This window comes from Aethalodelphis obliquidens, unplaced genomic scaffold, assembly GCF_003676395.1.
Source record: "Aethalodelphis obliquidens isolate GAN/ISIS:26980383/991018 unplaced genomic scaffold, ASM367639v1 scaffold59, whole genome shotgun sequence".
In the NCBI taxonomy this organism is placed as follows: Eukaryota; Metazoa; Chordata; class Mammalia; order Artiodactyla; family Delphinidae; genus Aethalodelphis; species Aethalodelphis obliquidens.
Window position 1 is genome coordinate 2,864,773 of NW_020838003.1, and position 17,431 is coordinate 2,882,203.

At 38.8% G+C, this 17,431-nt stretch overlaps 1 protein-coding gene across 2 annotated transcripts in view; it reads left to right on the forward strand.

The window, feature by feature from the left end:
- The first annotated feature begins 4,971 nt into the window (after positions 1 to 4,971).
- Positions 4,972 to 17,431, forward strand: part of MTHFD2L (methylenetetrahydrofolate dehydrogenase (NADP+ dependent) 2 like) — a 138,303-nt gene continuing 125,843 nt past the window's right edge. Inside the window, exons 1-2 of one of the 2 annotated variants that reach the window (XM_027087466.1) lie at positions 4,972 to 5,236; positions 7,042 to 7,621. In XM_027087466.1, the coding sequence (XP_026943267.1) occupies positions 5,094 to 5,236; positions 7,042 to 7,153 (255 nt within the window). In that variant the 5' untranslated portion in view covers positions 4,972 to 5,093 and the 3' untranslated portion in view covers positions 7,154 to 7,621. Of the gene's footprint in view, positions 5,237 to 7,041; positions 7,622 to 17,431 lie in introns of those variants that run through there. The other variant, XM_027087465.1, reaches the window with a different exon arrangement.

Consider the following 17,431-nt stretch of genomic DNA (forward strand, 5'->3'; position numbering starts at 1 on the left):
CTGGATCATCTTTACTATCATTACTCTGAATTCTTTTTCAGGTAGATTGCCTATTTCCTCTTCATTTATTTGGTCCTGTAGGTTTTTACCTTGCTCCTTCATCTGTGACATGTTTTTTTGCTGTCTCCTTTTTTTTAATTTTTGAGTGAGATCATGTTCCTCTTTTACTGGTTGTTTGGCCTGAGACTTCCAACACTGGAGTTTGTCGGCTATTGGGCAGAGCTGGACCTTGGTGTTGAGATGAGGAGCTCTGTGAGACCTCATTCCAATGAATATATCCTGGGGTCTGAGGTTCTCTCTTAGTCCAGTGGGTTGGACTTGGAGCTCTCACCACAGGAGCTTCTGCCCAACCCTGGGCTTGCGAATTAAGATTCCACAAGCTGCTGGGGGCAGAAAAAAAGAAAAAGAGAGGACAATAAAGTAAAAAATAAAATTAGACTAGGAAACTAACAGATATGTTAGAAAGAATGTAAAAATAAAAATATAGATGAATCAACAACCGGAAAGTACATCAGTACCACAACAGTAAAAAAAGTGGAGGGAAGAGAAAAAAAAAAGGGTAGCGGGGGAAGGCCTTGGCTGTGGATAGTGGGGCCTAAACAAGGGCGAGGTTTGCGCAGTGGGTGGGGCCAATGCTCAATACCCACAGGGCTGAAAAAGACCCTGGGGGCTGTGGAGGGTGGGGCTTAGGCTCAAGAAACAGAAGGGGCCCAGGCCTGCCCCCACCCCTGTCTCAGAAGGCAGGGGACTTCACCTGGGAGCCCAGCAGGCTTCCTGGGCTCGAGTGAGTGGGGCAAATGCCCTCCTCTCCTCTCCTGCTCCTGGGGTCTGGGAGGGCCCCTTCCACCTGCCTCTCCTGATCTCCCCGGCCTCCCTCCTATGCCCCCAGGACCAATGTGGGCAGAGGAGAGGAAGGGGGGGCTTGGAGGGCAGGGGACCCACCTGGGAGCTCAGCAGGCTCCCCAGCCCAAGTGGTCCAGGCAATTTTCCGCCACTCCTCTCCCTCTCTTTCCGGAGAGTCCCTCTCACCTGCCTCTCCTGATCTCCCTGCCTCAGGGGTACCAATCTTGTCTGGGCTCCACTTCTCCTACCCCCTCAGTCCCCCTACATCCTACTGGTTCACTCTGGGGTTCCTCCCGTCTCCTTGGGGGTCAAAGTTCCCCACCAGCGGCTGGCAGGCGCCCTAGTTGTGGGGAGACAGTAGCTCCGTATTTTCCCACACCGCCGTCTCATTAAATATTGTTATATTATTACTTTATTAACATTTTAATGCCTTTATATCTGTAGTGATATCTCCTCTTTCATTCCCTATGTTGATAATTTGTGTCTTTATGAGGGAATTAACTGTGCCCTATCTACAGTCTAATAAGTTAGCCCTCTACAGTTTTATGAAGACTTACAGAAGACATGAGACTTCTGGATGGAGACAAAGAAATTTGTTATAGCAAAAGTAGTTGCCAAAAATGACCATTCCAAAAAGAAAATGAAGAAAATATTTCCATTTACAATAGCACCAAAAAGTATAAAATTCTTAAAAACAAACTTAACCAAGGAGGACTTTTACACTGAAATTTGAAAAATGTTGTTGAAAGAAATCAGAGGAGACATAAATAGATGGAAAGACATTCTGTGATCATGGATTGGAAGACGTATTATTGCTAAAATGCCAATATAACTCAAAGCAATCTACAGATTTAATGAAATACCTATCAAAGTCCCAATGCCATTTTTGGAAGAAGTAGAAAAATACATTCTAAAATTAATATGGAATCTTAAGGGGCCTCGAATACTCAAAACAGTCTTGAAAAAGAAGAACAAAGTTGGCGGTCTCACACTCTCTGATTTAAAAATTTATTACAGAGCCACATTTATCAAAAGATATGGTGCTGGCAAAAAGCAGACATATAGAGCAATGGAATAGAATAGAGAGCTCGGGAATAAACCCTTACATGTGTGATCAAATGATATTGACCAAAAAAAAATAGTTGCTGGAGTATTAACATCATCGTTCCATTTTCCCAAGCCCCACGTACCACAGGGTGATGTGGAAGACCAGATGAAGCCTGCATGGGTAGTGGGTTGCACCACAGAAGAGGAACTCTGAGCTTAAGGAGCCCATCAATTTTTTGGCAAGCAGTAAGCAAATATTCTCTTTGTACACAGGGAGAATTTATCTCATCTCTCAGAATTAACTTGAAGACCCCTGAGAAATGGCCCAGGTAAAAAGTGGTCAAGGTCTAGTCTTAACACTCAGCAAGACAAGTAGGAATGCGAATACATGTAGGAATGCACTGCCTCCCTACAGTCTCTTTTTCTTTAATTAGTCTAACTGAAAGTTTATCAACTGTATTGATCTTTAACAAAAATTTGCTTTTTATTTCATTAACTTCCTCTGCTGTTTTTCTGTTTTCTATAATTTAGCTATTATCTTTAGTTCAACTGTTCTTATTTTTCTAATTTGTTAAGATAGAAGCTTAAGCCATTGATTTTATTTTATTTTTAATGTAATTTTTATTTTATATTGGAGTATAGTTGATTTACAATATTGTGTTAGTTTCAGGTGTACAGCAAAGTTATACATATATCCATTCTTTTTCAGATTCTTTTCCGTATAGATTATTACAGAATATTGATTAGAGTTCCCTGTGCTATACATAGGTCCTTGTTGATTATCTATTTTATATATAGTAGTATTTATATATTAATCCCAAACTCCTAATTTGTCTTCCCCCACCAACTTTCCCCTTTGGTAACCATAAGTTTGTTTTCGGAGTCGGTGAGTCTAGGTATCTCCTCACACCAGTCAGAATGGCCATCATCAAAAACTCTACAAATTAGTGCCAGAGAGGGTGTGGAGAAAATGGAACCCTCCTACACTGTTGGTGGGAATGTAGATTGGTACAACCCCTATGGAGAACAGGTTCCTTAAAAAACTAGAAATAGGACTACCATATAATCCAGCAATCCCACTCCTGGACATATATCCAGAGAAAACCATAATTGGAAAAGATACATGCACCTCAACGTTCATTGCAGCATTGTTTACAATAGCCAAGATGTGGAAGCAACCTAAATGTCCATCGACAGGTGAATGGATAAAGAAGATGTGGTACGTATATACAATGGAATATTACTCAGCCATAAAAAAAGAATGAAATAATGCCATTTGTAGCAACATGGATGGACCTAGAGATTATTAGACCATTGATTTTAGACCTTTACTTTTTTCTAAAATAAGCATCTAAGGCTTCCAATTTCTCCAAAAGTACTGCTTTAGCTACATGGCTCAATTTTGATATGTTCTCTTTTCATTTTTCCTTTTCATGTTTTCTTTGTCCCATGGATTATTAGAAGTTTGTTATCTTTTTACCTACAGAATCAAAGTGATTTTCTTTGATTCCTAGATGTACCACTTACTAGACTTGTAGCTTTGTGCAAGTTCCTTAATTTCTTTGAAGTTCAAATTTATAATATGTAAAATGGGAACAATAAGAGACTCTACCTCCCAGAACTATTGTGAAGATTAAATGAAGCAATCTATGTAAAGGACATAGAAGAGTGCCTGGAACAGAATAAGCCTACAGAAACTGCTAGCTATTACTATTGATATTTTTATAACTTTTAATTTAATGAATAGAACAGTTCACAAAAATACTCCTGTATTTTTTTTAAAGATTTTTTTGATGTGGACCATTTTTAGAGTCTTTATTGAATTTGTTACAATATTGCTTCTGTTTTATGTTTTGGTGTTTTGGCCACGAGGCATGTGGGATCTTACCTCCCTGACTAGGGATTGAACCCACACCCACGGCATTGGAAGGCAAAGTCTTAACCACTGGACCGCCAGGGAAGTCCCAATAATCCTGTATTTTTAACATGTAAATTATTTTTAATTTTCTCAATTATGTATTTTTCATTTTGTGCACACTTTTTTCTATATTTTGCATTATCCCTTTAGGCTGGACTACAGGAAAAATTAAAAAAACAATACTTAATTCAAGGGCATAAAGATACTTCTGTCTGTTTCCTTCTTCATTATTATCACTAGTTAGATAAGATGTTTGATTGACCCCTGCCATCCCTAAAGGAAAGTAACCTTGCAATGCCCAAACCGCTTATTTGTCTAGTATAACTTCCTTGTTCCTGCTCCCTTCTGCCTACAAGTCTTTCATTTTGTGAAAGACATGCTCCTTAGAACTCCTTTCTATCTGCTAGGTTGGATGCTGCCTGATTCAAATTGATTTTTGCTCAAATAAACTCTTAAAATTTGAAAGCATGCCTCACTTCATCTCTTAACATATCCCAGCATAATGAATGGCCATTCTGATTCTTACTTTTTCAAAGGGAGCTGATGTTCTGTTTTCTCACTACAAATTCACCACATAACACAGGTTCCTAGGTTGTGTAACCTTGATGATAGACTCTAGAAAATAATAGACATTGGCCAATTTTTCCCCTCCAAAGTGGAGATGATAAGGTAGAGCTACAGAAATCCTTAGGTGCAGGCCTTGCTCAGCTAGGTCCTCCTTCTCCCTCCACACACACACTTTTCTTTCTTTCTCCTGCTCTCAAGTTATCCCAAGGTCTCACCAAGGGAAACAGAGAACCTGTAACACCCTTCTTGCTTTTAATGAAATTCCAGGTAGCCGATTGTGGGGCGGAGCTCTGGTTTGGGAGAAAGGGGGAATGCTGCTTGAACTGATTAGACGCTTTCCCTGTGTCCTCGCTATGGGTACATCAGCAGCGTGCCCAGTGGGTGAGAAGCCTAGTCGCCGCCAGGCGACATCGCAAGCCAACAGTCTCTAGACCCACCTGCCAGTACTCTTCTCAGCTTAGGGTTTGCGTCCCGGCCCCGCCCCCTGACGGTCCAGGGGTCCTTCGGCCCCGCCCCCTGACGGTCCAGGGATTCCTTCGGCCCCGCCTCCAGGCCTCACTCGGCTCCTGGCCCCACCCGTGCGTGGTGCCCTCGGGAATCCTCGGCTGGAGGGACTCGCTCTTCCGCCGAGCCCGGTCGGGGCAGAGCCCGGCCTGCAGCTGCGAGGACCGGAGCGGCGGGAGGTGGCGCCCCTGTTCTGGAGCCGGGATTCGCGGCCATGACAGTGTCGGCCCGCGCCTTCTGGCTGCTCCGCGGCCGCCTTGGCCGAGTGTCGGCGTTGGGCCGGAGCGCGGCGTCGCTCTTGGCGGCGCCGGGAACGGCCGGGCGCGCGTTCCGGGGCTTTCGGAGCAGCGGCTTGAGGTACGAGCGCTCCCGGACGCTCGACCTCCTCGGGTCAGGGCGCTCCCGGGTGCGAAGCCGCTGGCTGTGGGAGGGGCGGCGGCCGCTAGCGCGGGCGAGGCCCTAACGCGTGAGGCCGGGGGCTCCGGGCAGCCGTGCGGCGCGGCGGGGCTGGGGGCTAGGCCGGCCTTGGCCCCGAACTTGGCTGCGGGCGGGTAGCGTCGTCCTCAAGTCAGGCAACTTGGACGTGCTCTGCGCTCCCTGGAACTGCAGCAGGTACGGTTGAGTGACTGAGGAAGACCTTTGAGGCCCACAGGAGAGAGTCCCTAGAAACACGTGGTCTGCTTGTTTGAAGCATTTGTTTTGGTTTGGGTTATTGTTGTGTTTCGTAAACAAAGGAGTGGGCGATGACCAGATGGTTCAGTAGTGTTTGAGTTTCTGACTTTCTTTGTTGGTGGTAATACTGAGGTCTTTTCCAGCTCTAAAATTCTTAATGATTTCACAAAATAAGGCATTAATCTTGACTTCTCAGTCTTTTTCTGTATGGCGCTTCTCGAATCTGTGTAGTCTTAGATTGACGTGCTCAGTCTTAGATTCACTGGATCTCTTTGGACCTTGTTGCTGGCTGGCAGATTGTGAGTATGGGTTTAACTCTTCTGCACAAATAGTGCCCAGGAACACTTCACCCGTCCGTCATCTACTTGTAGCTACAAACTCAAATCTAAGAAGCTAAAAGTATATTCCCTTGACCCAGAGCCAGTGAGTCCAGAAGAGATTCTGTTTTCAGACTTTAAGGGCTTCCAGTAACGTGCTTTCACTGTGGTTTCATGTGACCAGAGATTGTGTCTTACTCGTCTTTTTGTATCCCCAATGCCCAGCACTGTACCTGGAAGAAAGTAAAGATCGGCAATGTGGAAACATAGCTACTGCTGTTTTAACTTAAATTGATTAACTCTTCATTGTATATTTGGACCTTAGTCTTGAGTGACTGAAATTTAAAAAAATATTCCCTATCGGGTTTACGTTGGACGAGGTTTCTGTGGACTACTTGTCCTCTACGAGGATATGTGAAAAAATAACAGTGACTCAGAGTTCTGATTGTAGAAGCTCTCATGGTGTCTGAAAAAAGTTGCCAGTTGGTTTGGAATTATCGACTCTACAACCTAGGAAAAGCAGATTCTGTAGAATCCTATTTGTATTACAGGTTTGAAGGAATTATGCACTCTAGTCACCTTTTTTAGATAACTATTTTTGGAATTTCAATTATTTTACGGCTTCTTTCCGGAGTGAAGGTAACCTTTTACAAATTGTATGACTTGGTTAATTTCCCTTTGTCAGCTGATGTAAATAGACAACCTCATCACCCTATCTTCTCCAAGGACATTGAATGAGAGCCACGGACAGTTAAAACCCCAGCATCTTTTGAAGCCACTTGCTACACACATGTGCCACACATACGGATAATTGAGATCTTTTAAAATTGAATTAATGACCTCTATAATTTAAAGTAATTGAGTGCAATAATTTTGGAAAGCTATTTTAATATAAAGAAGTATTGCTTTCAACCCAGCTGCTTTCAGCTCCATTTGATGCAGATTATATCTGTATAAAAATAAATAATACCTTTGATAGGTTTTAATTTTTTCAAGGCAGTACTAATTAGGTTAGGATAGGGTGGTGTTTTTGACATCCTCTTGGCACTGAGTACCATATATGAAGGTGAGGTTGGCTGTAAGGTTGAGAAACACCTGTGGACTGGTGGGTCTCGGGTGGGGAGGAATGCAGACAGTGTGTCGATGCTCATTGGTGTCTCTTTTCTCTTCTAGGACCAGCAGAGAGAAGAGATTCCATGTTCCAGAGGTCGCCACTGTCTGCCTCCCCACTTGTCCCCATCCTCAGTCATCTCTTTTAATATGTAGTGACTCATTAGTTGTCTAGTTCTTTATAGTGAATGTGGTTTAAGTCTGACATCATCCTATTGACTTAAAATTTGAGCCTTAGTGTTATTCTTTCTGAAAAGTGTCTTTGAGTTTGATAAACTCTTTCCACAATGATATTGACTGTTCTCAATTAACAGATTTATTACCAGTTTCTGGTACAGAGCCTTAAATGAAAAAGTATTTTTGATTATTTTTTATATTTTTGGCTAATTAGACACCTGTAGTAATGGAATATATAAATACTTTTTTAGTAGAGAAGTTTCTTTTTAAATAAGCAGAATTTCAAGAAATAATGTTTGACAGAATTTGAAAGTTACAAAACCTTGAGAATATTTATATCTCAATGGTTTCCCTTTAAAATTTGCCGTGAGTTTTTTTTCCCATTTACTCATGAAAAAATGTCATTTACTCATGACATTAAAATATATTTAATGTCAAATAAATAGCCCTTCTATTTGTTGCAGCTTATTGTTTCTTAAAATGCATTACCTAAACAGCCAAAAAGTTACAAATAAAAAATTCTTGGTGATTAAATTTTCCAATTTTGCCTCACTCTGTGAGGAGTTTACAAATCAAAATGTACTTGGGTTGTAAACATCGCATGAGTCCGGCCCTGTGTTTTTCAGTATTTTGAGCTGGGCAGCAGTCTGTCCCTTTTGGAGGCAAGGTTAACAAACTTTGTACATTAATGCTATGCTCAAATCAGATTTGCAGGTGTTCTACAGCGGGGACTTCCCTAAATGCTGCTTTACTGCCTGAACTCATTTTTAGTAACTAAATGGATATCCCAAGCATTTGTTCCATATTTATGCTATTGCTCAGTATTCCAAAAAAAATTAACTTGGCAGATTTCCCCTTTTTTCCCTGTCTTACTATGATTCCTTTCAGCATTTGCAAAATTTTGTGTACTGACCTACGGCTGTTTTTGGAAGCCTCACCTTTTCTTCGTGTCTCACTGCCAATGGCTTTATCATTTTTGCAGCTAGGCCAGCATTTTAAAAAACTAAATTTTTGGAGCTAGTAAGAGATAAGCGGTTTATGTTATTTAAATAATAATGTCTTGTAGAGTGGAGAGTTTAATAATTTTAAAAAGACAAATTTTATTTATAAGGCTGTTCATTTTTCTTCAGACTCTCTCCTCTAGTACTTACTCAGTTTCTCTCTCTGCTATATAATTATTTGGTTTAAAGATCCTTTTATCCTCATGTGAAGCTCGAAGGACCCAGACTCCAGTTAGGACCATTAGTAAAGCTGATTTTCTTTAGCATTATATCAACGAAGATAGAGTTAGTCCCAGTGACTAGCAAAGGCAGTTTCTCAAAGACATATTTTATTTTGCTGGCAAATATAGTGTGATTTTCCTATCTTAATGCCTTACCTATTCTAATGAAAATGAGATATGATAGTTTTTATTTCTAAGCAGTTCTTTTGTCATTTTAAATTTAGAACTAAAAGTTTCACCATTTAGTGTCATATATTAGTTTTATTCCTGTGTCCCAGCTGTTCAGAGATAATGTGTTCTAACGTAATGTCTCCAAAATCAAGTTTTCTGATTAAAATGGATCAATAGATGAACAAAGGAGACTAATACTAATCTCAGATCTTGTTACTCAGTCATGGTTTTAGTAGTAATTTAGCAGTTTCTTTAATGACCCATATCTTTGTTTTTCACATGTTTTGAAATTATATTATCCTTTCATGTTAATACCCTGATGGGATGATAAAAATAGCAGGAAAGAAACCCACCAGATTATCTTCCATGGTTACATACTCTTAATGGAATTCAATGGAGCTCAATGAAGATTTTTTAAAATAGTTTGGCTTAGGGGCGATTAAGTTGTGAAAGGATGCTTAAAGACATAGGAGCTTGGGTGAAATCTGAACTGTCAATGATTAATTTAGGATAAATCAATGATTAGTAATAAGTGAGTTTTACTATTAAGAAGTGCAATTTGGACCAGAAAAACCCCACCTAATTTGTGTATGGAATATAATCCAAACCTAAATTAGCGTCAAAGGAGAACCCAGGGTTGGATAGTATCCAAGAAGGCTTATCCAGCTCTTCCACTTAATATTACATCATATGCATTTTCTGTGTTGCCATTGTTTTTGTTTTTTTTTGCCGTACGCGGGGCTCTCACTGTTGTGGCCTCTCCCGTTGCGGAGCACAGGCTCCGGACGCGCAGGCTCAGTGGCCGTGGCTCACGGGACCAGCCGCTTCGCGGCATGTGGGATCTTCCCGGACCGGGGCACTGCGTCGGCACCGTGTCCCCTGCGTCGGCAGGCGGACTCTCAACCACTGCGCCACCAGGGAAGCCCTTACCATTGTTTCTGTTAACATTTTATTGACTGCATCATATTAAGTCGAGTGGCCATTAACTTACCTAACCATCTTGCTGTTGTTTACTGTCTAGTCCTTGAAACATGAAATAATTTACTCTCAGATTCACGTCATGTTCTTGTCAACATCATACCAGTCAGGTTTGTTCACTTAATGATCTGAACTCTACTTGGATTTCTATAATTACTTTCATTAAAGAATGTGCCTAGAGCCAAGAGACTATTCAAAGATTCATAATTCTAAAGTGAGGGCATATTATAGTTTAAAATATATGTTTCCTCTTCCCACTTCAGCTCTTTATCATTAACTCTGCAATGAATATCATCTTGCCTTTGAATAATCCAGTTGTATTGTTGAAAAATAAATTCTTATTAATATTTAAGGGAACATTAAATAACTTGTCCAAGATAACACAATAAATAAATGGTGAAGACAGGATTTGAACCTGCATGATCTATCCAGTGCTTTACTCTACAAGCAATTTATAATTGTTGACATATCTCCCTCTTGCTTTTCCTCCTTCTGAAAACTCTTATTAAATCCTGTAGAACTTTTGTGAATCAAGAAAACTGATTTTGCATATAAATCTTAAAAATTATCTAGTTAGATTTCCTTAATACAGGGTATCTCTTAGCCTGGGACTTAATGGATAGAATTTAGGGGATCCCTAAACTTAGATGGGAGGTCACTGACCTCTAATAAACTTAGCATTTTCTTCAATGTTTAATGTTGGCCTTAAACCACAGTAATATTAGTAGTACTTATGATATTGCCAGTGAAAACAGATATTTTAATAACAGTTGATGCAGAGATCTCAAAACATCATATACACTCACCACTACTTTGATATTATGGTAGTAATTAGACTTGCCACTAGATCCTTTTATTTAACGCTTTAAAAAAAGTGATAACAATATTTTAATAAAATTGGTTTCCTTGTAAACCTGTGTATTTTATGTTAAACATTTAAAAAAGATTATTCTGAGAAGATGTACATCGGATTCAACAGACTGCCCAAGGGTTCTCGTGGTACAAACTTTAGCATCTAAGATGTTTTCTGCAAAAATCATGGATGTATAGGTGGCTGCTTATGTTCTAAGTTACAGGTTAGGGTCCTGAAAGAGTTAACTTACAAAATTGAATAACAGAATCACACATCATGAAAAGAACTTGCTTTAGTTTTTTTGACTTATAAAAGTATAATTTCTGATAAAATTACTTCACGGTGTAAGATAGTATCTAGGATGTGAAATGAAATGTTTTTAAAAGGCCATAAACTTAACACTTCTAAGTATTAATTTACTTTAAAAAAAATTCACTTACTTCGAATAGCTCCCTAGTACTACTGATTGGTTGGTTTTATTCCATATGTAATTTTGCCCTGGTTCCCTTGAGTTTGTTTCATTTCTATTGTATAGTTAATTTGAACTCAAAATCTTAAAATTATGCTCTAAGATACAAAGCGATTAAACTATGCTAAGGACTTGCAGAGATATTTGAATTGCTAATGACTGTATTTGGCTTTTTCATCTTTATAGATCATAAAACAGTTTATTGCATCTCTAATTAAAGTTGTGGTTGAAAATGAGATTGAAACATAGATGCAGAAGCAAGATGTGAAGTATACAAATTAAATACACTGTTGATCTTGAGCAGATTTTGTTATTTTACTGTTTTGTGAAGGAGTATTTAGATACACAAGAAAAGTAGTGATTTTTTTCCCTCCTGTTTACTACTTTGTTTTAGTTAGTTAAACTAAATTAACTTCATTTAATTCTAGGAATTACAAATTTAATTAATTCTTGGAACTGTAGATTCCAGTTGGATGGTTGCAGTTTATTTTCTGGAAAGTAAATAGGTAAATAAGCTCATAGAAACAACACTAAATGTTGATGGCTTTTTAGTCGCATATTACTTCTGGTTTTCTGAATATGTCTCCATCTCTTACTTAACAGAAACTAGGAGAGCCATTTTTACAAATCAGCCAATCAACTCTTAGCCAACCATTCCCATTTTATAGATGAGGAAATTGCATGCCTTTGAAAGCAGTTAGGAGACTTGTCCAACTTCATTATAGCTGGTAAGGGTGAACCAGGGCTGACACTCGGTACTACTGTCTTTGGGTGAGTAATTTGTACTGCATTGTGCTGCTCTACTGCTAACTCTCCTCCCTAGCCCCTTCATTATGATTTATTCTTTCCTAATGAAGCCATATTTAGTGCTAGCCCAGAAATGGAGGGGAGAATAAAGTGCTGAAAGGGAGAGCTCCTTGTTCTGCCTTCTTTGGGGGTGACTTGCAACATTTCTGCTTGCAGGAGATGTCACCTGAGCAAGTAATGACAGGGTGCATTGTGTGAAAGATATCTAAGGGGTCAAATTGACTTCACTTTTGATGTGTATTAATGGCAATGTCAGTATATAATTTTTTGATGAAACCACATTTTTAAGAGTAGAAAAACCCCATTAAAGTAATGAAAATTACATATTTAGATTATTTATTGACTTATATTATCGACCTGTAAGAGTTCTATTGAAAACTGTTTTCAAAATTAACATTTTAAAATATAATTTATACCCTTATACATTAAAACAATTTAAATTTTTAATATTAATTTTATATTAACACATTTACATTTTTATGTTAATTATGTGACTGTTAACTTTTAACATATGACCCATTCTTGGTACATATACATACAGTTGACCCTTGAACAATGCAGGGGTTCGGGATGCTGACCCTCCAGAGAGTTAAAAATCTTCACAGGTGGCCCTCTGTATTTGCAGTTCTGCCTTCTCAGTTTCAACCAACTGAGAATCGTGTTGTACTACGGTACCCAGTTAATAAGAAAAATCTATGTATAAGTGGACCCATACTGTTCAAACCCATGTTGTTCAAGGGCAACTGAACTTGAATCAGTTTCTTAGCCATATCTTCATTTAATGCCTTGATACTGATAATTTTCTGGGAAAAAAACCCAAACTTATGCTTAATTTAAAAATTAAATTTGCTGTGTTTTCTTATAAGTTGCAAATTACTCTTTTCTTTAGACAGTAGTATTTTTAGTTTTAAAAATACTTTCTCTACAGATGCTAAAGCACCTGGTAAACTCAGAGCAAACTCTTCTAAATTGAACATAGTCTCAGTTCTAGTTTTTTTCATGAAGATGTTTCAGCCTAAATATTTTCACAAGTGCTATTTTCATGTCTCATTTCAAAGTACCTTTCTTTGACAAATATTTAAGATAAAAGTCATCAAATAAGTTGTATCTATTTATGATTTTTAAAATATTTTGCCATATTTAGATGCAGTAAAATGATAGGTCTTCTCAATTATGTTCCATTACATTACAAAATATAAATTTATTCAGTGAAAAATAGAGTCATCAAAAGTTCTTCCCACAAATTGGGATATTTTAAATTGGGATTATAGATGTATTTGTTTACTAAGTCTGTCATAAAGTACCACAAACTAGATGGCTTTGTGAAGGAGGGGATACTCCCCTTTTTTTCCTCTTAGTTCTTTTAGCTGGCAATTAAAATGACATAAGCAGATTAACCAGAGAAAACCAAATTTATTAAGTACATAAGGGAATTCACATAAACATGAAGAATTCCAAAGATAGTAAGGCAAGATGAGGTATATATGTTATTCTGGACTAAGGAGAAGAAGGTAAGGGTCTGGGACTTAAAAGTAAGGTAATTCACAGGAAGATGAAAAGAGTTAATGTTCGGTGAACAAACGTTTGCTGGATCATCTAGAGACAGTGGGACTCAGAGAGGACTTTGATCAAAAACAGGCCTTGCTAGGTTCCTGCTTGTCTACCACACCTAGTTCATACTTTAGAATGGTTATCTGTTGTGATAGCTCCTTCCTGGAACCAGCCTTCTATCTTAAGTTCTTTTGGGCATTTAGGGGGAAGTTCAGAGGTTTCTTCTGGAGTGTATTAGGCCTTGGTTATTTTCAGCTGGAAATAATCTGCATGCCAGAGTGGCACAACTTGGGGCAGCTTGCCCTGAACCCCATCAGTTTAATTAATTAATTAAATTTATTTTTTGGCTGCATTGGGTCTTCGTTGCTGTGTGTGGGCTTTCTCTGGTTGCTGCGAGTGGGGGCTACTCTTCGTTGCGGTGCGTGGGCTTCTCATTGCAGTGGCTTCTCTTGTTGTGGAGCACGGGCTCTAGGCGCCGCGGGCTCAGTAGTTGTGGCTCGCGACCCCATCAGTTTAAAGCAACAGAAACTTATCCTCACACCCGTGGAGGCTAGAAGTCTGAAATCAAGGAATCTGCAGAGCCATGCTCTCCTAGCGTCTTGTTGCTGGCAATCCTTGGTTTTCCTTCACTTATAGCTGCATAACCCCAACTCTGCCTCTGTGGTCATATGGCCATCTTGCCTCTGTGTCTTCACGTGGAGTTCTGTCTTCTCTTCTTCTAAGGACAGCAGTCATATTGGATTTATGGTCCACTCCACTGCAGTATGACTTTATCTACATCATAATTACATCAGCAAATACCTTATTTCCAAATAAGGTCACAGCCACAGGTACCAGGGATTAGGATTTGAACATATCTTTTTGGGGACACAATTCAACCCACAACAGTAGAACTTCAAAATTGCTTGTATATTGTTTGAGGCATCATTGTTTAATTAGCTCAGTACTTCCCTTGCTTTTGAAGGGGTGCATTTCTGTTTGTAAGCTTTGGTTTCAGTATTTGCAATTCACTAAAAGTTTCAAATCTGAAGCCCCCCCCCCCACCATGTCTTGGCCTATTTTTTGAATATGTTAACAATTTCCAACAGAGTTTGAAAAAAATGCAACACTTTTAGGTCTTTTTGGCTCATTTACAAAATAGATTTTTAAACACTTATTTCTAAAATCTGATGTAGGCAATGAAGAGAGAGTACATTCAAGTTTTTGTGTTCAATATAAACTTCACAATAGCTTTGTAATTTAGTTACAATAAGTGAGTTTATGTGTACAATATTTTTTAATTTATCAATTTATACTTTAGTTGGTAGATTATAGCTTGTTTGCATACAATTATGGATATCTTGCTCCATGACCAGTTTCAAGCACATATGCTTCATAGGTTTCTTTATATTGAAAGTAGCTGACCACCTATCAAGAATACTAGAGTGTGGGGCTTCCCTAGTGGCGCAGTGGTTGAGAGTCCGCCTGCCGATGCAGGGGACGCGGGTTCGTGCCCCGGTCCGGGAGGATCCCACATCCCGCGGGGCGGCTGGGCCTGTGGGCCATGGCCGCTCAGCCTGCACGTCCGGAGCCTGTGCTCCGCGACGGGACGGGCCGCAACGGTGAGAGGCCCGCGTACCATACACACACACAAAAAAGAATACTAGAGTGGGGACTCCTGCTTTGAGAATGATGGGGGCATAAATCAGTGGTTCTTAACTGAGGCTTGGCAGAACCACTTTTTAGATCTTTTTGTTAAACCCTGTGAGATTTTTAGATCTAGCCTGTAGAGAGCCTCAAAAAGTTGCTGGCAGTTCCTTAGCCAGTCTGTCTCATCAACTGTGAGTACTGTTGTGCTCTGTAAAAGAAATTTTGTCAGAGATGAAGGTTTTCTTAAGAGACAAAAGTACAAACTCTAGAGGCAAAGATGGTTTTCACATTAGAATTAAGAACTTTTCGTCAAAAGTAACCATATAATAAGTGAAAACACAAGCCACATACTTGTGATACTTGATACATAGGTATACTTGATACAAGATTAGTGTTCAGAATGCATAAATAACTACTAAAAATTAGGCACAAGTTAATAATCCATTAGAAAAATGGTCAATGAAGAGGAACAGGCATCCCATAGAAGAGGAACTCCAAATGGCCAATTAACCTATAAGACATCCAACCTCTAGTAATTAGGGAAATGCATAGTAAAACCACAACAAAATGACATTTAGCTAATTGGTTAATTTAAAAACTTTGACAATATCAAGGAAGTAGAGCAATAGAAATTCTTAAACACTACTGGTGGACTTATAAATTAGTGCAACCACTTTGGAAACAGGCTGGCATAAATTGAACACACATAAATGTATCTTATAATATAGCAATTCCATCCCTGGGTGTAAACCTTAGAGAAATATTATAATATTGCATGTTATTTTATATTTATATCATATGTAAATGTGATATATATCATATATATTATACATTACTATATATAGTATACATATGTATATTATTATATTACATTATATTATAAATGTATATTATTATATTTTTAATATTTATAGATATAAACATTAGGTTAAATGATAAAAGAAAGGAATGGAAAGGAAAGCAATGCAATTATAAACCCAAATTTCAGGATTGTGTTTAACTCTATGGGAGAGGATCAGATTTTGGTAGAGGAGGATTACAAAGACAATTTCAATGACAATGGTAATATCTTTCTTAAACTGGGTGGTAAGTTTGTTAATTTTACTATTATTTTTTCTTTTCATGTGTTTTATACATATTTTGCATCTACTCACTTTTAATATAATTCAAGATCTGTTTTGATAGCGCTTTAAAATATTCTAAGATAGAAAGACAAATATCCAGAATACTAACCTATCTCACCATTTTATTTTATTTTATTTATATTTCTTTTTAATCTTTAGCCATATGCATGCATATTTTAAGTTACAGTTATGTACCTACAATTTTTCATTTAATTTCTTCACTTAATTTTATGCAATGAGCATTTTCACATATTGCTATTTTTATAATTATTATTTTCAGTGGCTGCATAGTAACTCCAACAAATTATAATACAATAAACAGTTTAACTCTGATAATTCCACAAATATTTGATAAACACAATGTGCAAAATACTCTTAGGTATTAAAGATGTCATCGTAAATATAAGCTTCCTGTCCTACACAGCTTAGAGTATAGTGGGGGAGACAGTAATTTTAACAAGGCCTTAAGATACTACATGAGGGTAAAAGCTGGGTGCTGTGGGCACTCATATAAGAGGCAGATCCCCAGGTTGAAGGGGTCAGAGAACATTTCCCAGAGTCCTTTCCAAGCTGAGACTTGAGGACTGTGTGGGAGTGAAGGAGGAACAGATTTGGTAGGGATGTTAGAGAAGTGAGAAGGAGGATGAAGAGTGTTTCAGATCGAGGGAATAGTGTATGTGAAGGCCCAGAAGTGAGAACCTAGCACAGGTGATAAATTTAAATGCAGCTATGTGTAGTGTGGGACTTGGTGAGCACAGGGAAGCTAAAGAAAGCTCATGCAGGGGCGTGTAAGCTGCAGGATGTTTGGATTTGAGTTAAAACTTCCTTTCCTTAGTTTTTCATGTCAAAAATTTGGGAGTCATATTTGACTTCTTTTTCTCACACCCTATACCCAATCTCAGTAAATTCCAGTGGCTCCACCCTCCAGATAGATTCAGAATCAGACTACTTAGCATCTCCACTGCTACCCCCCTTGCCCAAGCCACCCTCATCTCTTGCCTGGGATACCACACTAGCTTCTTAACTGGTGTCCCCACTTGCCCCTTCCTCCCATAGTCTCTCCTCCACATTTTAACCAGTTATCACTGAATAATGAAAATCAGGTCATGAAAATCAGGTCAAAATTTCTAAATGGCTTTCTTTCTCGTAATAAAAGCCAACGTCCTTCAGAATGCCCGTAGGACCCTATGTGATCTGATGTCACACTACTTCTCTGACTTTATGTCCTGTTCTGGTCCATTTGTTCTTTCTACTGTAGCCACTGGCCTTTCTATTCATCAAACATACCAGGCACATTCTTGCCTAACGTTCTTTGTACTTGCGGTGTATTTTCCTTAGCCTAAATTCTTTTCTCCAGATAACCACATAACATATTCCTTCATTTCCTTCATTTATGCTCAGATGTTACTCGATTAATCAGAGAAGTGACACCTTAACCAACCTATGTAAAATGGTAACTGTGGCTTCCAGAT